At 35.9% G+C, this 14,296-nt stretch overlaps 3 protein-coding genes across 4 annotated transcripts; 2 read left to right on the top strand and 1 right to left on the bottom strand.

Annotated features, from left to right (window-relative positions):
• Positions 1-233: 233 nt before the first annotated feature.
• LOC103328657 (translation elongation factor Ts (EF-Ts)) lies at positions 234-5,533 on the top strand. Of its 2 annotated transcripts, none has more exons than XM_008231065.2 (9): positions 234-392; positions 565-976; positions 1,063-1,235; positions 1,484-1,573; positions 2,231-2,405; positions 2,646-2,830; positions 3,322-3,447; positions 4,059-4,147; positions 5,222-5,533. In XM_008231065.2, exons 2-9 carry the CDS (start codon positions 613-615, stop codon positions 5,265-5,267), a joined length of 1,248 nt encoding a protein of 415 aa, XP_008229287.2. In that variant the 5' UTR covers positions 234-392; positions 565-612; the 3' UTR covers positions 5,268-5,533. The 2 variants fall into 2 exon arrangements, with proteins under 2 accessions (XP_008229287.2, XP_088906752.1); XM_089050626.1 differs by having other exon boundaries at positions 5,157-5,533.
• A 2,147-nt stretch (positions 5,534-7,680) lies between these two features.
• On the top strand, positions 7,681-8,559 carry LOC148917591 (uncharacterized). Its single transcript, XM_089050692.1, has one exon. The coding sequence runs from the start codon at positions 7,807-7,809 to the stop codon at positions 8,395-8,397; it is 591 nt and encodes a 196-aa protein (XP_088906818.1). The 5' UTR covers positions 7,681-7,806; the 3' UTR covers positions 8,398-8,559.
• A 639-nt stretch (positions 8,560-9,198) lies between these two features.
• On the bottom strand, positions 9,199-14,112 carry LOC103328659 (serine/threonine-protein kinase 12-like). Its single transcript, XM_016793469.2, has 11 exons — positions 13,758-14,112; positions 12,873-12,962; positions 12,667-12,753; positions 12,239-12,330; positions 11,980-12,100; positions 11,350-11,429; positions 10,868-10,930; positions 10,531-10,619; positions 10,364-10,452; positions 9,930-10,042; positions 9,199-9,509 (listed from the first exon to the last, which is right to left on the bottom strand). Exons 1-11 carry the CDS (start codon positions 14,019-14,021, stop codon positions 9,377-9,379), a joined length of 1,221 nt encoding a protein of 406 aa, XP_016648955.2. The 5' UTR covers positions 14,022-14,112; the 3' UTR covers positions 9,199-9,376.
• Positions 14,113-14,296: the final 184 nt, after the last annotated feature.

Genomic DNA, 14,296 nt, shown 5'->3' with positions numbered 1-14,296 from the left:
GAAAGGAATACAAACAGGGAGGGAGGGCGCTGCAGAGAGGGACTGTGAACTGGACGGAGGCGGGAGGGATGACGTGGCGAAGGGGGCTGTGAACTGGACAGAGGTGGGAGGCTGTGACACAATTTTTCTTCTCTTTCAATTTTGATGAAGGGTAAAATTGGAACCCAATGTCTAGCTGAAAAAGCAGTATAAATTTTCTTTTAAAAAATACACGTGGCAAATTTTAAATGGAAGTATCACCGCTGACGTGGTGATACTGTACCATTCTATAACCTAAAACCCACTGAGTAGCGTAGAGACTTTCATCAAACGGTTTTGTCTGACCATTTTCGAAGCGTAGTTCTTACAGTAGCAGCAGAGTTCGATCCTTCTCTACCTCTTTTATCAGTCAGGTCAGTTCTCGCTTCAATCCTCAAGTTATTTTCACAATCAAAAACCATCCATTTTTGTTTCCTCAGAAAACTCATAGAAAATTTCGCAGAAAATGAGTATCTTTATTCTTTACATTGTATCATTGTATGAGATTTTAATAGAGCACTTTTCTGATTGAATTTTACATAATAGATTGGAGAGAGAGAGAGAGACAGAGAGAGGGGATAAGGATATATTGGCATGGCATTTCGTGGAGGTGCAAAGCGCTCTCTTGGCTCATTCCTGTGTAACAGGGTGCTTAACACTAGTTATAGTTCTTCAAGTACTTGTACTGCTTCTGCTGATGCCAATGGACGTGGTTTTTCAACCTGGGTTTCAAGCAGAAGATCTTCATTTGCTCAAGCCACAGAGATCCCAACCTCAATTCCTCTCAAATTTGCCAATACCCAATGTGGGTCTGCTCTTTTTCTAAGAAGGTTCAGCGTGGGAACTTCTTCTTCTTCCTCTTCTGACCAAATGAGCCTTATAAAACAACTGAGGGAGAGAACCAGCGCTCCAATCAAAGACGTCAAGGCTGCTCTCATTGATAGCAATTGGGACATTGGTTAAAACCCCTTCTCTCCATTTTATTCATTCTTATTTGTGTTTTTGCCTTCCTTATAAAAATTTGGTTTCTTTAATGAAATGCAGAGGCTGCACAGAAGGAATTAAGGAGAAGAGGGAAGGTTTTGGCGTCGAAAAAGTCATCTCGAATGGCTGCTGAGGGTTTGCTGGCACTGGTCCAGAACGAGAGCAAGGCTGCTGTCATTGAACTTAACTGCGAGACTGACTTTGTTGCTCGAAATGATATCTTTCAGCACTTGGTTAGTGTGACTGATATGGTTCCTCCATATTCGGAGTTCCATTTGATTAGGTGTTATTGTAACCATACGGTTGTTATTGGTATTTAGAACCGGTCTCATCAATGGTTTTTATTTTTATAAGAATAATTTAATTTCCAAATTTTTTTATCTGTTAGACTTTCACCCTTTATTGTATTGTCTTTCATGTTGAATATATAGTAATTTTGTTAGATTCTGCAGCCACTTTATCTATTTTGTTCTTCTTATAGGCCTTAGCTTTGGCAAAGCAAGCTTTGCTAGTTGAAAGCTCTTCTCAACTCGTTTCTGGGGTCTTCCACGTTCCCTCTAAGGATTTGGAGGTAAGCTTATGCATTCCTTTGTTTCTGTAGTGTTATTGTTTTCATATATTTAATTTAGAAACAACATACAATTTCCTAGTCTACATTATTATGATTCCCCTTTCACCTTGAAGTTAAATATGTTTCAAGAACTTACCATGAATTAATCTTTAATTTTACTTAGTAAAATCTATAATGATTAAAGTAACTTGAATTATGACCATATTTGGCAGCTGAGAATGACTTTTACATGCATTGGTAGTTGCAATGGACTACACAGATATCATATAATTTCTGTTTCTGGTGGATCCCTTCTCCACCGTTCGATGTATCTTATTTTTTGTTGTGTTGAATAAAAGTTTCTCTTATCACAAAAAAGAAAGAATGAAAAAGAAAGCTGACACCAGAATAGTTGTCCATAAAGTTGGAATATGGTGATTGCTAGCTTTAGTCTAAAGTCTTATTAAGAAGTAGATATTAGTAATGTACTCTTATGTGTGTTTTGAGTTGAAATTAGTAAAACTCAGAGATGTTAATGATTTGTTGTAAGTTTTTTTATATTTGTGAACTAGTAGTAAGCGTATTTATTGAATTTAATTAATTTCCAAGCCCCTCCTGAACTTTAATTGGAATTTGGTTTCTTGAGGAGTTGTATTAAATTCATTGAATCCCTGCCAGGACTTGAAGTTAAATCTTGAACATCCAAAAGTTAGTGGAGAAACAACTGTTCAGAATGCAATTACAGAAGTAGCTGCAGTGATGGGGGAAAATGTTAAACTTAGAAGGGGTATTGTGATGTCCACAAATTCACACGGTGTTGTTTCTACCTACCTCCATACAAGTCCCCAACCAGGTAAATATAATGAACCGCTTCTTTCCTCTTTAACTGGAGATAGTCTATCTGCATCCAAACATAGGCGCACAAAAATACTCATTTTAAATGCATTATGTTCTGCTCTTGTCGGATACTACCTTGATGTTAAGTTGCATTGCAAAGTCACAACCACTGCAGGTCCTGCAGGACTAAAAATATCTGAGTTGAAAAGAATATTTTCATTTAGTCTTCATCATTCTCTGTTTTATCTAATTACAGGTTTAGGTCGTATTGCTGGAATTTTATCTCTTTCAGTAGAGGACAAAAATTCTCAATTGGATGCTATCCAGCGCGTTGGTTCGCAATTGGCAATGCATGTAGTGGCAGCGAAGCCCTTGTTCTTAACAAAGGAACTTGTTTCTTCTGATGCATTAGAGAGTGAACGTGAAATTCTTAAGTCTCAGGTACTTGGTAATATCATGTTTTCTTTAATGGTTGTCCCTTGGCTCTGTTATAAACATGAAACAAATTGTGATCTGTGAAGCAAGTTGAAATTCATCTAGTTACATGCTTTAATCAAGTGTTTATGACACTATGTAGGATTTTAATTAAACGAGTCATTGTGGAATGTTGATTCTTTTACTTTTTATTTTTTCCTTGTTTGTTTTCTTTGTATTTTCATTCATATGGCTAAATATGAAGCCTCAAATGGTTATTAGATATAGAGATTTGTGGACATCAACATGCATGCTTTTTAATTGTACTTCACAGTTCAGCTCCTCATTCTTTGTTTATGGTGATATTCTGGCAATGATTATGCTGATTGATCCCGGTTATTTTTTTTATATGGAGAAAAGAAATAAACTATCTTCGTGCAAGTGTTTTACACCATTTACTGCTTGTAGTCACCACCTATCTGCCTGTAATAATAACTTTTGTTCCGTTTTGATTTCAGGCTGAAAGTACGGGTAAGTCTCAGATGGCCATAGATAAAATTGTAGAAGGTCGGTTGCGTAAATACTATGAGGAAGTTGTTCTTATGGAGCAGAAGTTTATTATGGATGACACCCTAACTGTAAAGGTGCGCAAATGTTGTAATGTTTTATAATTTTATTTAAATTTCTCTAAGACTCCGTTTCAATGTTAGTGGCTTCCTTGTGATGGCCATGTTCATATGGAAAAAAAGACATGTTTTTTGGTGTGTGGATGGATACTATCTTAATGAGAATTCGTGCCTGTCAAATATGTGAATTCATGGATTTTTAACTGTCATATTTTAACTGGCATATTACATCATTTTTATAAATACGATGAATAAACTGTTATCGTTCATTATCTTTCATACCTAATGCATGGATCCATGCATAAATAAATAAATACTTCATTCATGCGTGCACACATACTAAAAAGCAGTGGTAGGTTAGACCAGGTTAGTGGCCTTTCCCCACCCGAAATTTCTTCATTTATGTGGGTTGAACTTCACACTCCCTTATAGAGGAATCAAGACTATTTTGGTCACACATTCAATGTATTTTGACATTGCAATTAGAGTGTGGTAACTGTTAGTCAGGTTTATCAGTTAGTATGATGTACTTTTAGTATATTAGTTGGTTTGACCTTGGTAAAATGGTACATGCATATACAAGCGATATGGTGCACTTGCTGACTAGTGTCTTACAAACTATTCTACAGAAACTATTAGAGAATCTATCTACGGAAGTGGGATCACCTGTGAAGATTGAGAGCTTTTTCAGGATGGAAGTGGGAGATGGAATTCAAAGGTAGAAACCCATTGCTTATTCTTTATGCTTTTCTTTTCTAAGTATGATTTTTACAGTGCTATACTAGTTACATAATTGATTGGTTCCTAGAATAATGTCCATACAACAATATTAATCTATCTTATTATCGATTTTATGTCTTTCTTTATGTTATTGTACTGCATTTTATCTACTTATCTGAAACACCGACCCTAATGATTACTTTTCCACTGGGATCTCTCACATTTGGATGACGATCACGAATCATGATTGCTGTTATTATCATCATAATTGTTGTTTACCTACTTATAACTTATGAGAACTATACTATGTCATTTTGCTTCCATCCTTTAACAACTGCATCAATATGGGTGTCCACAACAATTATTCTATGCTGCACTTGCATCCTGAAAATTATCAGAAGTTCTCACCTGTTGGTGTTCTATCCCACTTCATAGAAAATGTAAATTGGCTTAACTGTGTCATTATAGAAAATGCCTTGGTGGGAGCTGAAAGTGCCCTATTTCCTTTGTGCATATTAAAGACATTGACCTGTATAATGTCACCGACTATGCTTGTCTGTGGGTATTGAGCCAAGGTTATCCTGCAAGTGACTCTGGTTGGATTATCATCATTCATCCAGTCTTGCCACCTCAAGCCCTTCAACCTCTATTTAATGAACTGCTATCTCGCAATGCATAACACCTATACAATTCTTACATTATTCTATCCTTTCGCCGCGTAATGGAATTTATAGTCCTGTTTGGCATTAAAGAGAATATATTTAGAAAGATACAAGAAACCATTCTTTGGTCCAATGTAATCGATGTCCAGGGTGGAGTGAAATATGTTTATTTATGCTTGCTTTCCTGGAACTACACCTTAGTTAATCTAGTGACTGTTGATATTTATTAGGCTGCATTTATGGTCGATTGACTCTAAGCTTGGTCGATGTATACAGTTGTATAGTCTATATGCTGTTTACTAATTATTTTTGGTCTATATGAGTTCCTTTTATTTGATGCCTAAGGTAAAAGTCTGCAACAAAAAGGCCGCATCTGATGATTGAGTGTTACTGACGTTACGAACTTGCAGGCTGGAAGCATCCAGTGCATCGGAAAACTTGGCTCAGGCTATTTGAGGAAATGCTGCCCTTTCATCCACAGAAAAGTAGAGTTTAGTTCCAAACAGCTCCAGAGATGAATCAGGGTTGTGCCTGTTGATTTTTGCACTCACTAAAGGTAGTTATAGTAATGTCGAAATGAGGTATTTTTGTTGCCTGATGTTTTCAGGTTCTGATGTAATGATTTTGAAATGCCATTTATGAATTTTGTGACAGATGTGAGATTCTTTACTTTCTGCCAACAAACACAAAACAAAGTAATAAAGTTCATGCTGTCTCTGCCATACATTTACCTATTCAGTACGTCAATCGAGTGCCTGTTACTGAATCCCCCAATGGATGCACTTGATTTAGGTTTGTATTTCCCAATAGATCAGATTCTTGGGTTGATTTAGGTTTGGGACTATGGTGGACTGATTGGCCACATTGTTCTAACTGGAAGCAAAAAGTTCAGAGGATTAAATTGAAATCATTAATCGCATTGACAAAAACAGAAATCATTAATGGCATGTTTATATACTTGGAAAGAAGGAAGTAAGAAAAGTGGGAACGTAGTAAAAGGGCGAAGTAAGAAATTGGAATTGGATCAATTAGCTTCCCTAGTTGATTCAGCTCCTGGTTTTGGGGTATTGCTCTATGTTGATTTTAAGTCGGTAAACATGAGGAAGAGAGAAATTGGAATAATTCTATTTCTTCTCATACGAACTTTAAGTAAGTAAACATGTTACGTGTGTGTATTTATAAAAAAAAAAAAAAAAAACTAAAATCAAATTAAAATTTTTGGGTGACGTAGGACAAAAAGTAAATATATTTTAAGGAAGCAGGAGAATCTGGCAGCAAAAAGAGTACGGAGTTGATGCTTTTATTTTGAAGGCATACACACACACAAACAGATATATTCCACATACTGCCAGTGGAGTTCAAGCAAAAATGAGATGTAGTCCAATAAGAGAAGAGGTGGTTTTATGAGATGGAAAGTAGCTATTTTAAATAAATATTCAGAATAAATAAATAAATAAAAATATGTCTCTAATATTATTATAGATATAGAATATAGTAGAATTAATGAGAGAGAGAGAGAGAGTGGGAAAATTATGCGAAAGATACTTTTGGAAATGTGACACCAACAATCCCGTGACGCAGCAGCTGCAGCATATGAATATGAATGTATGAATGTGATGAGCTGCCTACCCTCCTTTTGTCCGATTTCTTCTTTGAGTCTTCATCACCACGGACTCGTTCAACCGCCACCGGCAGAAAGAGAGGGAAAGAAATTTAAAACCAGATTTGTCACGCAACCCTACTATTGACTCATGCATATCGTTTTCGTATATTGCACATTCAAGGGTTCATGCCACATTCATATTATCTCATTGAATCATCCATCAATCAAGGAAGAGATATAATTTTTTTTTTTTTTTAATAAAAAAAAAATCATGGAAGATATATAGCTTTGCATGTAATTATACAAATTACTCCTACACTCATCAAATTTGTTTATCAATAATTCAGTTATATATTTCTAATAATACACTCATGATATGTATAATGACTAAACTCATCAAATGTTGTTTATAATATTGCAATATTTTTTTTATGTCAAATCTGAATTTACTCTAAATCCATTTCTAACTTGTACGAAGCTCACATGTATATTGAAATGTGATGATTTTAGGATATAGAATTATAAAATTGAAGTAGTTGTAGATAAGCTCTTAATCCCATCTCAAAAAAGAAAAAAAAGAAAGAAAAAAAGAAATGAGGAAGTCAAAGACAAATGAAGAGGGGGTCCCACACGTTATTTGACAAAGTATATTGGTTCATTGATCACATTATATTTATGGAAAAAAAAAATGTAGGGGAGAGATTGGCTACTCTTATCACCAGCGAGGTCGATCTCCTCGAGTCGGAAAGAGTTATGCATGGTACCTAATTAGTTGCCACGATATGTATTTATATAAAAATTGCATACCACACATTAACGAGAATCGCTGGTAAACTCGAATACTAGTAGAGCTACACATTCTCAATGTCACCACCAGTATAAATTTATATAGAAAATTACAGATCGGACATCAACGAGAACTACTAACAACGAAACTTCAACACTGATAAAACTACACACGATACAAAGACCTTATCAATTGAAACAGCCCTCTTTGACATAAGCGTATAGCTTTTCATGATTAACTAACTAATAAAAAAACAACCGGAAATGTAGTAGCGTACCTTCCACTACATTTTCCTTTTTCTACATTTTTTGGCCCAACGCGGACACTACTAACAATGTCAACCGCACATACAACTGGCTCTCTTTCTCTCTCAAATATTATTTTATTTATTTTTATTTTCTTTATTATTTTAGAATCTTCTAATCCTGTTTCTAGTTCAGATGAGAGACCTCTTCATACATTCCCTTATAAAAATTCAACTCCCACAATTCCTAGACTCTGTCAGTCCTCAAAAAATTTTCATCTCCTCAAACCAAAACTCATCATATCACAAACCCATTCTCTCTCTCTCTCTCTCTCTCTCTCTCTCTCTCTCCCCTCAAGACATGGGCAACTACGTTTCTTGCACCCTATCAACCCAAATAGCCAAGAACAGCAAAGCAGCCACCAAAGTCATCGTCCCGAGCGGCGAAATCAAGCAATTCTATGTACCAATGAAAGCTGCAGAGCTCATGCTTGAGACCCCAAACTTCTTCCTTGTAAACACTAAGTCTCTCCATATTGGAAGAAGATTTTCAGCTCTCAATGCTGATGAAGACTTGGAGATTGGTGACGTGTACGTCATGTTCCCCATGAAGAGGCTCAACTCGACCGTGACTCCAGCCGATATGGGCGCCTTGTTCCTCACCGCCAGCTCGGCAACCAAGCGTCTTTCGGGCAGAAACGTGAGGGTGCAGCCGGCTGAGGATAAGTCCGGGGAACTTGCTGATGATGATGATGAGGAGGAGGAGTATAATAAAAGGATGGAGAATTGGCGGGAAAATCTTGATCATGAGGCCGCGAAGCCGAAGTTGAATTTGGATGATATTGAAGATTTCTCGGCGCCGGAGTTCATGCACAGGTTGTCTATGTGTAGGTCAAAGAAGCCATTGTTGGAGACTATAGCAGAAGAGCCTGTTTCTGTTTGCTCCAGGTGATCATGGCACAATAGGGCTATTTATGTAATTTTCACTAAGCTGATCTCTTTTATAAATTTCAGCAAAGGGAGGAGATATATATTAATATTGTAGAAAAGTGGTGTGTGTATTACAAAACTTATTACAGGCAAGAAGTTTCAGTTGTTTTTCAACGTGGTTTAATTACATTTGCACCCTTTTCTTTTTCCTTCTGAATATTACACTTTCACTTTCAGCCACATATTAGATCTCTCGCTCCTCCCGAGTTCTCTAACATGAGTTCTCTAACTTGGTTTACAAGTTTACTAGGAATAGGAAACAAAATCCTAAACGAATAGAAAACTAAGCCCATCCTCGTTTTCTTCTTCCCTTGCAACAAATATTGGTGAGCCATAAAACTTCAACAAAGACAACTATCATGATAATTGACTCGCATTATCACAAATTCATGAGCAGAACTGCATTTGAAATATCTTAACCATACCTCATTTAAACACCTTATATGTTGATAGTATCAACTCCTTAGACCCACATTGGAAAAGTACAACCAAAAGGTCCCATCTTCCCTATATAAAAGGGAGTACTTTTCACCTGAAAAAGGTAATCTAAATTTCCTCCATAAATGAGTACAATACTTTTCAACTACCTCGATATGAGGAAAAAAATTGACTTAGGCATCTGAGGGTAGTTGGTGAATCTACCACCACCTCTTCAGTCACCACATCGTTTGTATAAAAATAAATAAAAATTAAAGCCAAAAAGAAATTACTCATTTTACAAAGCAAGAAGCTAAATGCGAAGTATTTCCAGTGAACCCTTCAAACAAATTATATAGCATCAATCAAACTCTAAGTTTTCACAATACACTCACACATAATATTCAATACCACAAGACAATATTACTACTTTCTCTCATAAATTCAAATTACAAAGGCTTGTCCATGACAAACTAAAGTCGTATTGATTTGGTGCATTTCTTGTCCTTCCGTCAGTCCACACCCTAAAAATGCACTGAACAAATAACTGGGCATGCAGGTCTCCCTAAAGACGCTGATTCCTCTTCTAGAGTTCCTATGACACTTTCAAATGTGGGTATTTTGGAAGGATCATTACTTGTACAACCCTCTATCAACCTGCATAATGGAAACATATACAACCACTTACATTACATATCAAAAGTTGTAGCAATATTTTTCTGCTCATGGTAATCATCGAATAAGCATGATAATTAGCATCCGTTTGAATAACATCGGTAGGTACGATTTTTCCTGTGTCATATCATCAAGATAAAATACTTTTGTTACCTATGATTTAGGATTGTCAACATGTTTGATGCAAATCTTCCAATTACTCTGCCTAAACTAGAATTCTCTATGAAAAGGAGGAACAGCATCTCCAACATTGGATGAAAACGTAAGGTTTTAATCCTAGTTTAAAATGACAGAATGCAGCAAAAACTGCTGCTTCACACTCTTCGAAAAAATTGAACTACAAATTATATTTTTCATAAGAATAAAGTAAGATGGAATAGATCAGAAGAATTCCACACTTACTGTTGAATTCTGTTTGAACATCGACTTAAGTGGAATTTTGGCTTAAAATCGACCGGTTCCTGATGGATGAAGTCAGAGTTCGTGTTGGTCATGAAGTGATTTCCTTCTAGCATCTGTAGATTACATCAAACTTAAAATGATGTTAAAACTGCTTTGAGAAAACCTAAACTACCAGTTGCCTCAAAAATTTAAGCAGATATGAAATGGACAAAACATTGTATATCAAATAACACACTCTCAAGATGAATTCCCAACGTACTTCAACTTATTAAAAATTCTACAAGTTACATAGATGCAAGGCAGTTGTCAGTATGGCCCGTTCAACTTAACTACTGACGTATGGATTTGTTTGGATTACGGGAAGATTTTACTGCAAACAGCTTCAAAAGAATGTCATGTCAAGTAAATTACCAAATCCAAACAAAAACATGTACCTGATAATATATGAATCCAAATGTACGAATATCTTTCTTGGTGCCATCTAATAGATTGGTACTGTTACAGGGATTGCCACTTCTTTTCCCTGTGAAATGAAATTAATTAGAAAGACAACAGAGATTTTCAAAACCAAGTCAAAAGGAATTTGATGTTCATGTACAACCATTTTGATCTGGGTTAATTTGCTCATACAGCATTTGAACCCAATACTCGCCGATCTTCAAGTGTCCACCTTCATCCTGCAACAAGTTTCTACTCCCAAGTGGAAAAGACAGGATTAGTTTCATTATCATATGGGATGGAAGGTTTCTTGAAGCATATATGATTAATAATAGTAACAGACCAAGAGAACAAATAACCCTTTGAAGGCAATAACCTATTTAATTTTTGTCTTTAACATTGCAAATTCAATTCTCAAAAACGGTTTAGAGATTTTTTTTTTTGGGGTTGTTTGTTGAGAGAGAGAGAGAGAGAGATGTTCTCTCTTGGATAGGGCCTACCTGGTATCCAAATGGTTGTGAACTATAGGGCAGGGCTTGTGCTCATGAAGATAGTTCATTCCCCTGCAAATACTTTTACATGTCAAAATCTAAAAGCACCTTTTTTCATATGATAAGTACTTCTAAAAAACTTGTCACAAACATGTGTACGAATTAGAAGCGTGTAGAATGCAGATGGGATACAATTCTGGAAACTTATACTCAGCATGTACGCTACAAGACGAGCATTCTGAAGAGCAAGTACTGAATTACAAAGTATGAGTCATCATCAATGTGATTAAGGGAGGAGGAGAATGATTTGGAAAGACTCTTTAGGAGTAGGAGTTAAAATCTTTCCAATACTAACAATACAAATAATATTAATATGCTTCGTAGTACGCATGTGCATTGAACATTGCATAGAAATAATTCTGATACATGGAAGGGACATGAACTCCTTCACATGTCAAATCCAATTACTGAACAGCACCAAAATCAGTTACCTAGCAATATCAAGTGCATAGCGTAGAGCAGTATGCACATCAAGTCGAGCTCTCTGCCTCAAAATATCTTCCAGGTTACCCTAGAATAGCACAAAGTAAAAATTTTAAAACTAAAAAGAACGAGAAAGATACGAAGAATCTCAAAATTAGCCTCCATTTCCAGACAGACAGAATGGTAATGTATGATCCAGAAAAGAATATTTGACAATGATGACCTCGATAACATAAAATTACTGAATTATACCTTATACTAGAATGGCTTTTACTGCACTTCATACAATATAGCATATGGTTTTCTTCCTATGTATACTAGAAAAATAGATTTTTTGAGATGGCTGAATGACAGTAAACATGTCCTTTTACTTCTTATGATGTGCTCACTTGAGCATAAATTACTTGGACTGTGGAAACTGGCAAGAACAAGAATCAAAAGTGGCAGAATACCGCTTTCCATATGTCCATGTGGTTTCATTTCATTCTTAGTTTAATTGTTCAATAAAGATCACATTTTTTAAGATTTTTTTTTGAGAATTTGAAAGCATAAATAAAATTTTCCAAATATGTAAGATGGATCAAAACCACTAACAACAATCTAGTAAGAACATATGATTGGGACATAGCACAATGTACTTTTGGTAGATACTCAGTAATCAGAACCATCTCTTCTTGCTGCACAATTGAACCGAGAAATTGCAAAATATTGGGATGTCTAAGTTCCCGGAGGCGAGTGTTGTCCTTAGCAGAGAGAATCCTGTATCAAGATTGAAGCAGCAAGCTATTGTTATCTAACACTGTCCAAAGTTTTAACCTAAATTTACTGGCTTAAACAAATAACTAAACCTAGAGGCCAAGAAAGAAGAAAAAAAAAAAAAGTCCATATCAAGCATACATTTTTACAGGATTGCATATGTGTCTCTTTATAACAGTTTTGACAACCCAGGTTCCACGCCACTTGACCTTTTCAGATTCACTGAATGAGCCCTGAAAAATTAAGAAAACAAGAGTATTTCAGATAGAGAAGCTGCTAGGTAGACACACTGTCGCAGAAGTAAGAATTTTTCACATGCCATAGTCTACAATAATAAAATTCTGCTTCTCTTAAAGAAATCAATTTTTTTAATGGTTATAGAAACCATATATATATAAGATGATACCTGCTTTGATTTCTTAGTTCCTTATCTGTAGAGTTCATCAAAAGATGAGATTTTTGGTTTTTTTTTTCTTTGAATAGGAAATTTGCAGGTTAGTAAATGAAAGCAATTTAAGGTCAACACATCAAATGATCTCTGCCTCTCTCTCCCATTTACTTTGGTATACCTGCTGAATGGTTGATGAATGCTCTGTCTTTAATTCTGACATGTCAAACTTCACATCATTTGAATCTTCTTGCTCATGTCGAACCGTCTGTGCAAAAAATGCATGAAGAGAAGTCAACAGCAGAATATCTACAAATGTCACTTTACTCCACCCACGAAGGACTTTTCACTGTACATCTGTGTGTTCTATAGTGATATTTCACTTACGAATTGATCATTGGTAAGGTCATTGCCTCCATTTACTTCAAGAATCCTGCATATATCTCGATGTCCATAGAGTCTCGCGTCTGTCAGGGGCTTCACATTAGGAAAAAAGAAAGTAGAATTACTAGCTATTATACCTAACAAGTCATTCAAAGAACACCGGCGAGGAGAGATTGTAGCATCGTTAACAGTAAACAACTATGTATAGAAGAACTCTTGACTCTTACAGAAAGATATCACTAAAAGTGTAAACCATTAAAGCACCTTAAAAAATTTATGTATATATAGTTACAATTATGAGGTAAACTTTACGAACCAGAGTAATAATAACCAGTAACTTTGTATAGACCACTCAGACATTTTGGATTGATATACAGCAGAAAGCATGACAGATTTTATTGACACATGATTTATTTTGTTCTGATAAGTCAGTCCAATCAATTAACACCTGGACAAGACATGTCCCGCATGGAAAGCAGATATACTGGTATGGAAACAATTGCCAATGACATTTAGCAATATAAATTTACTGGGATTTCTCAAAGATCATATAATTTCAACCAATTATGATACTTGTTGCAGACACTATCTAAATTTGTGGAGCTAGAGATGAAATTTGGCAAGCATAAGAGCCAAACTTGCTCTATGCTCCAAAATCCTTAAGCATATGATGAATTTTGGACAAGATAAGTTCAATCATACTATAATATCCATTTTGAAGGACTTGTAATCACATGTTTATATTCTTGATATGTGACCAAATAAAGAGATAAAGAGTTATAGCTAAGCGATCGAAATCGATAAAGGTATGCTAATTAAGAAAAGAATGTCTAGGTATATAAAGCAAATGAGAAGTTAAATGTGACATGAGTTATTGGTTGTTCTTACAGTCCGTTTCCATCGATCTTTGAGATTAACATTTGCCTTGTAGCACAAAAGAAGCTCGACAATGGGAGTGTGACCCTCGCTTGCGGCGAGATGCAGAGCAGTCCTGTTGTCATAGTCTTGCACATCAGGAGATATGCCTTTGATCAACATCTGGTTCAGTCCAACTCTGTCACCTCTTGAAGCAAAACTCAAGAACTTCCCTATCAGCTGCATATCGAAATCATCCGAGCAGTAGGCACTCAGAATCTCACCCATCGTCTTCATGATTCTTTCTTTCTTTCTCAACACAATCTATCTTTGTTTTTTCTTTTGTTTTCCTGCGGAATCTGAGGAACCAACCAGAGGCTTTGAAAGAAAATAGGGCGGCATACGGCAACAGGACACAGCAGCATCTTTTCCCAGTGACGTTTCTTGGTGGCAAAAATGGGCGGTTATGCCGATGATATGGAGGCTTCGGCAATAACGATCACCTTTCCACTATATTTGAATATTATATATTTATATCTATCTATATGAGCATGGGCGGGTTTGCGCTGGAT

The sequence above is a fragment of the Prunus mume genome, linkage group LG4 (assembly GCF_029339155.1).
Source record: "Prunus mume cultivar Tortuosa linkage group LG4, ASM2933915v1, whole genome shotgun sequence".
NCBI classification, from domain to species: domain Eukaryota; kingdom Viridiplantae; phylum Streptophyta; class Magnoliopsida; order Rosales; family Rosaceae; genus Prunus; species Prunus mume.
Note: the sequence above shows the minus strand (reverse complement) of the source record. Positions and strands in the feature narration are given on the sequence as shown.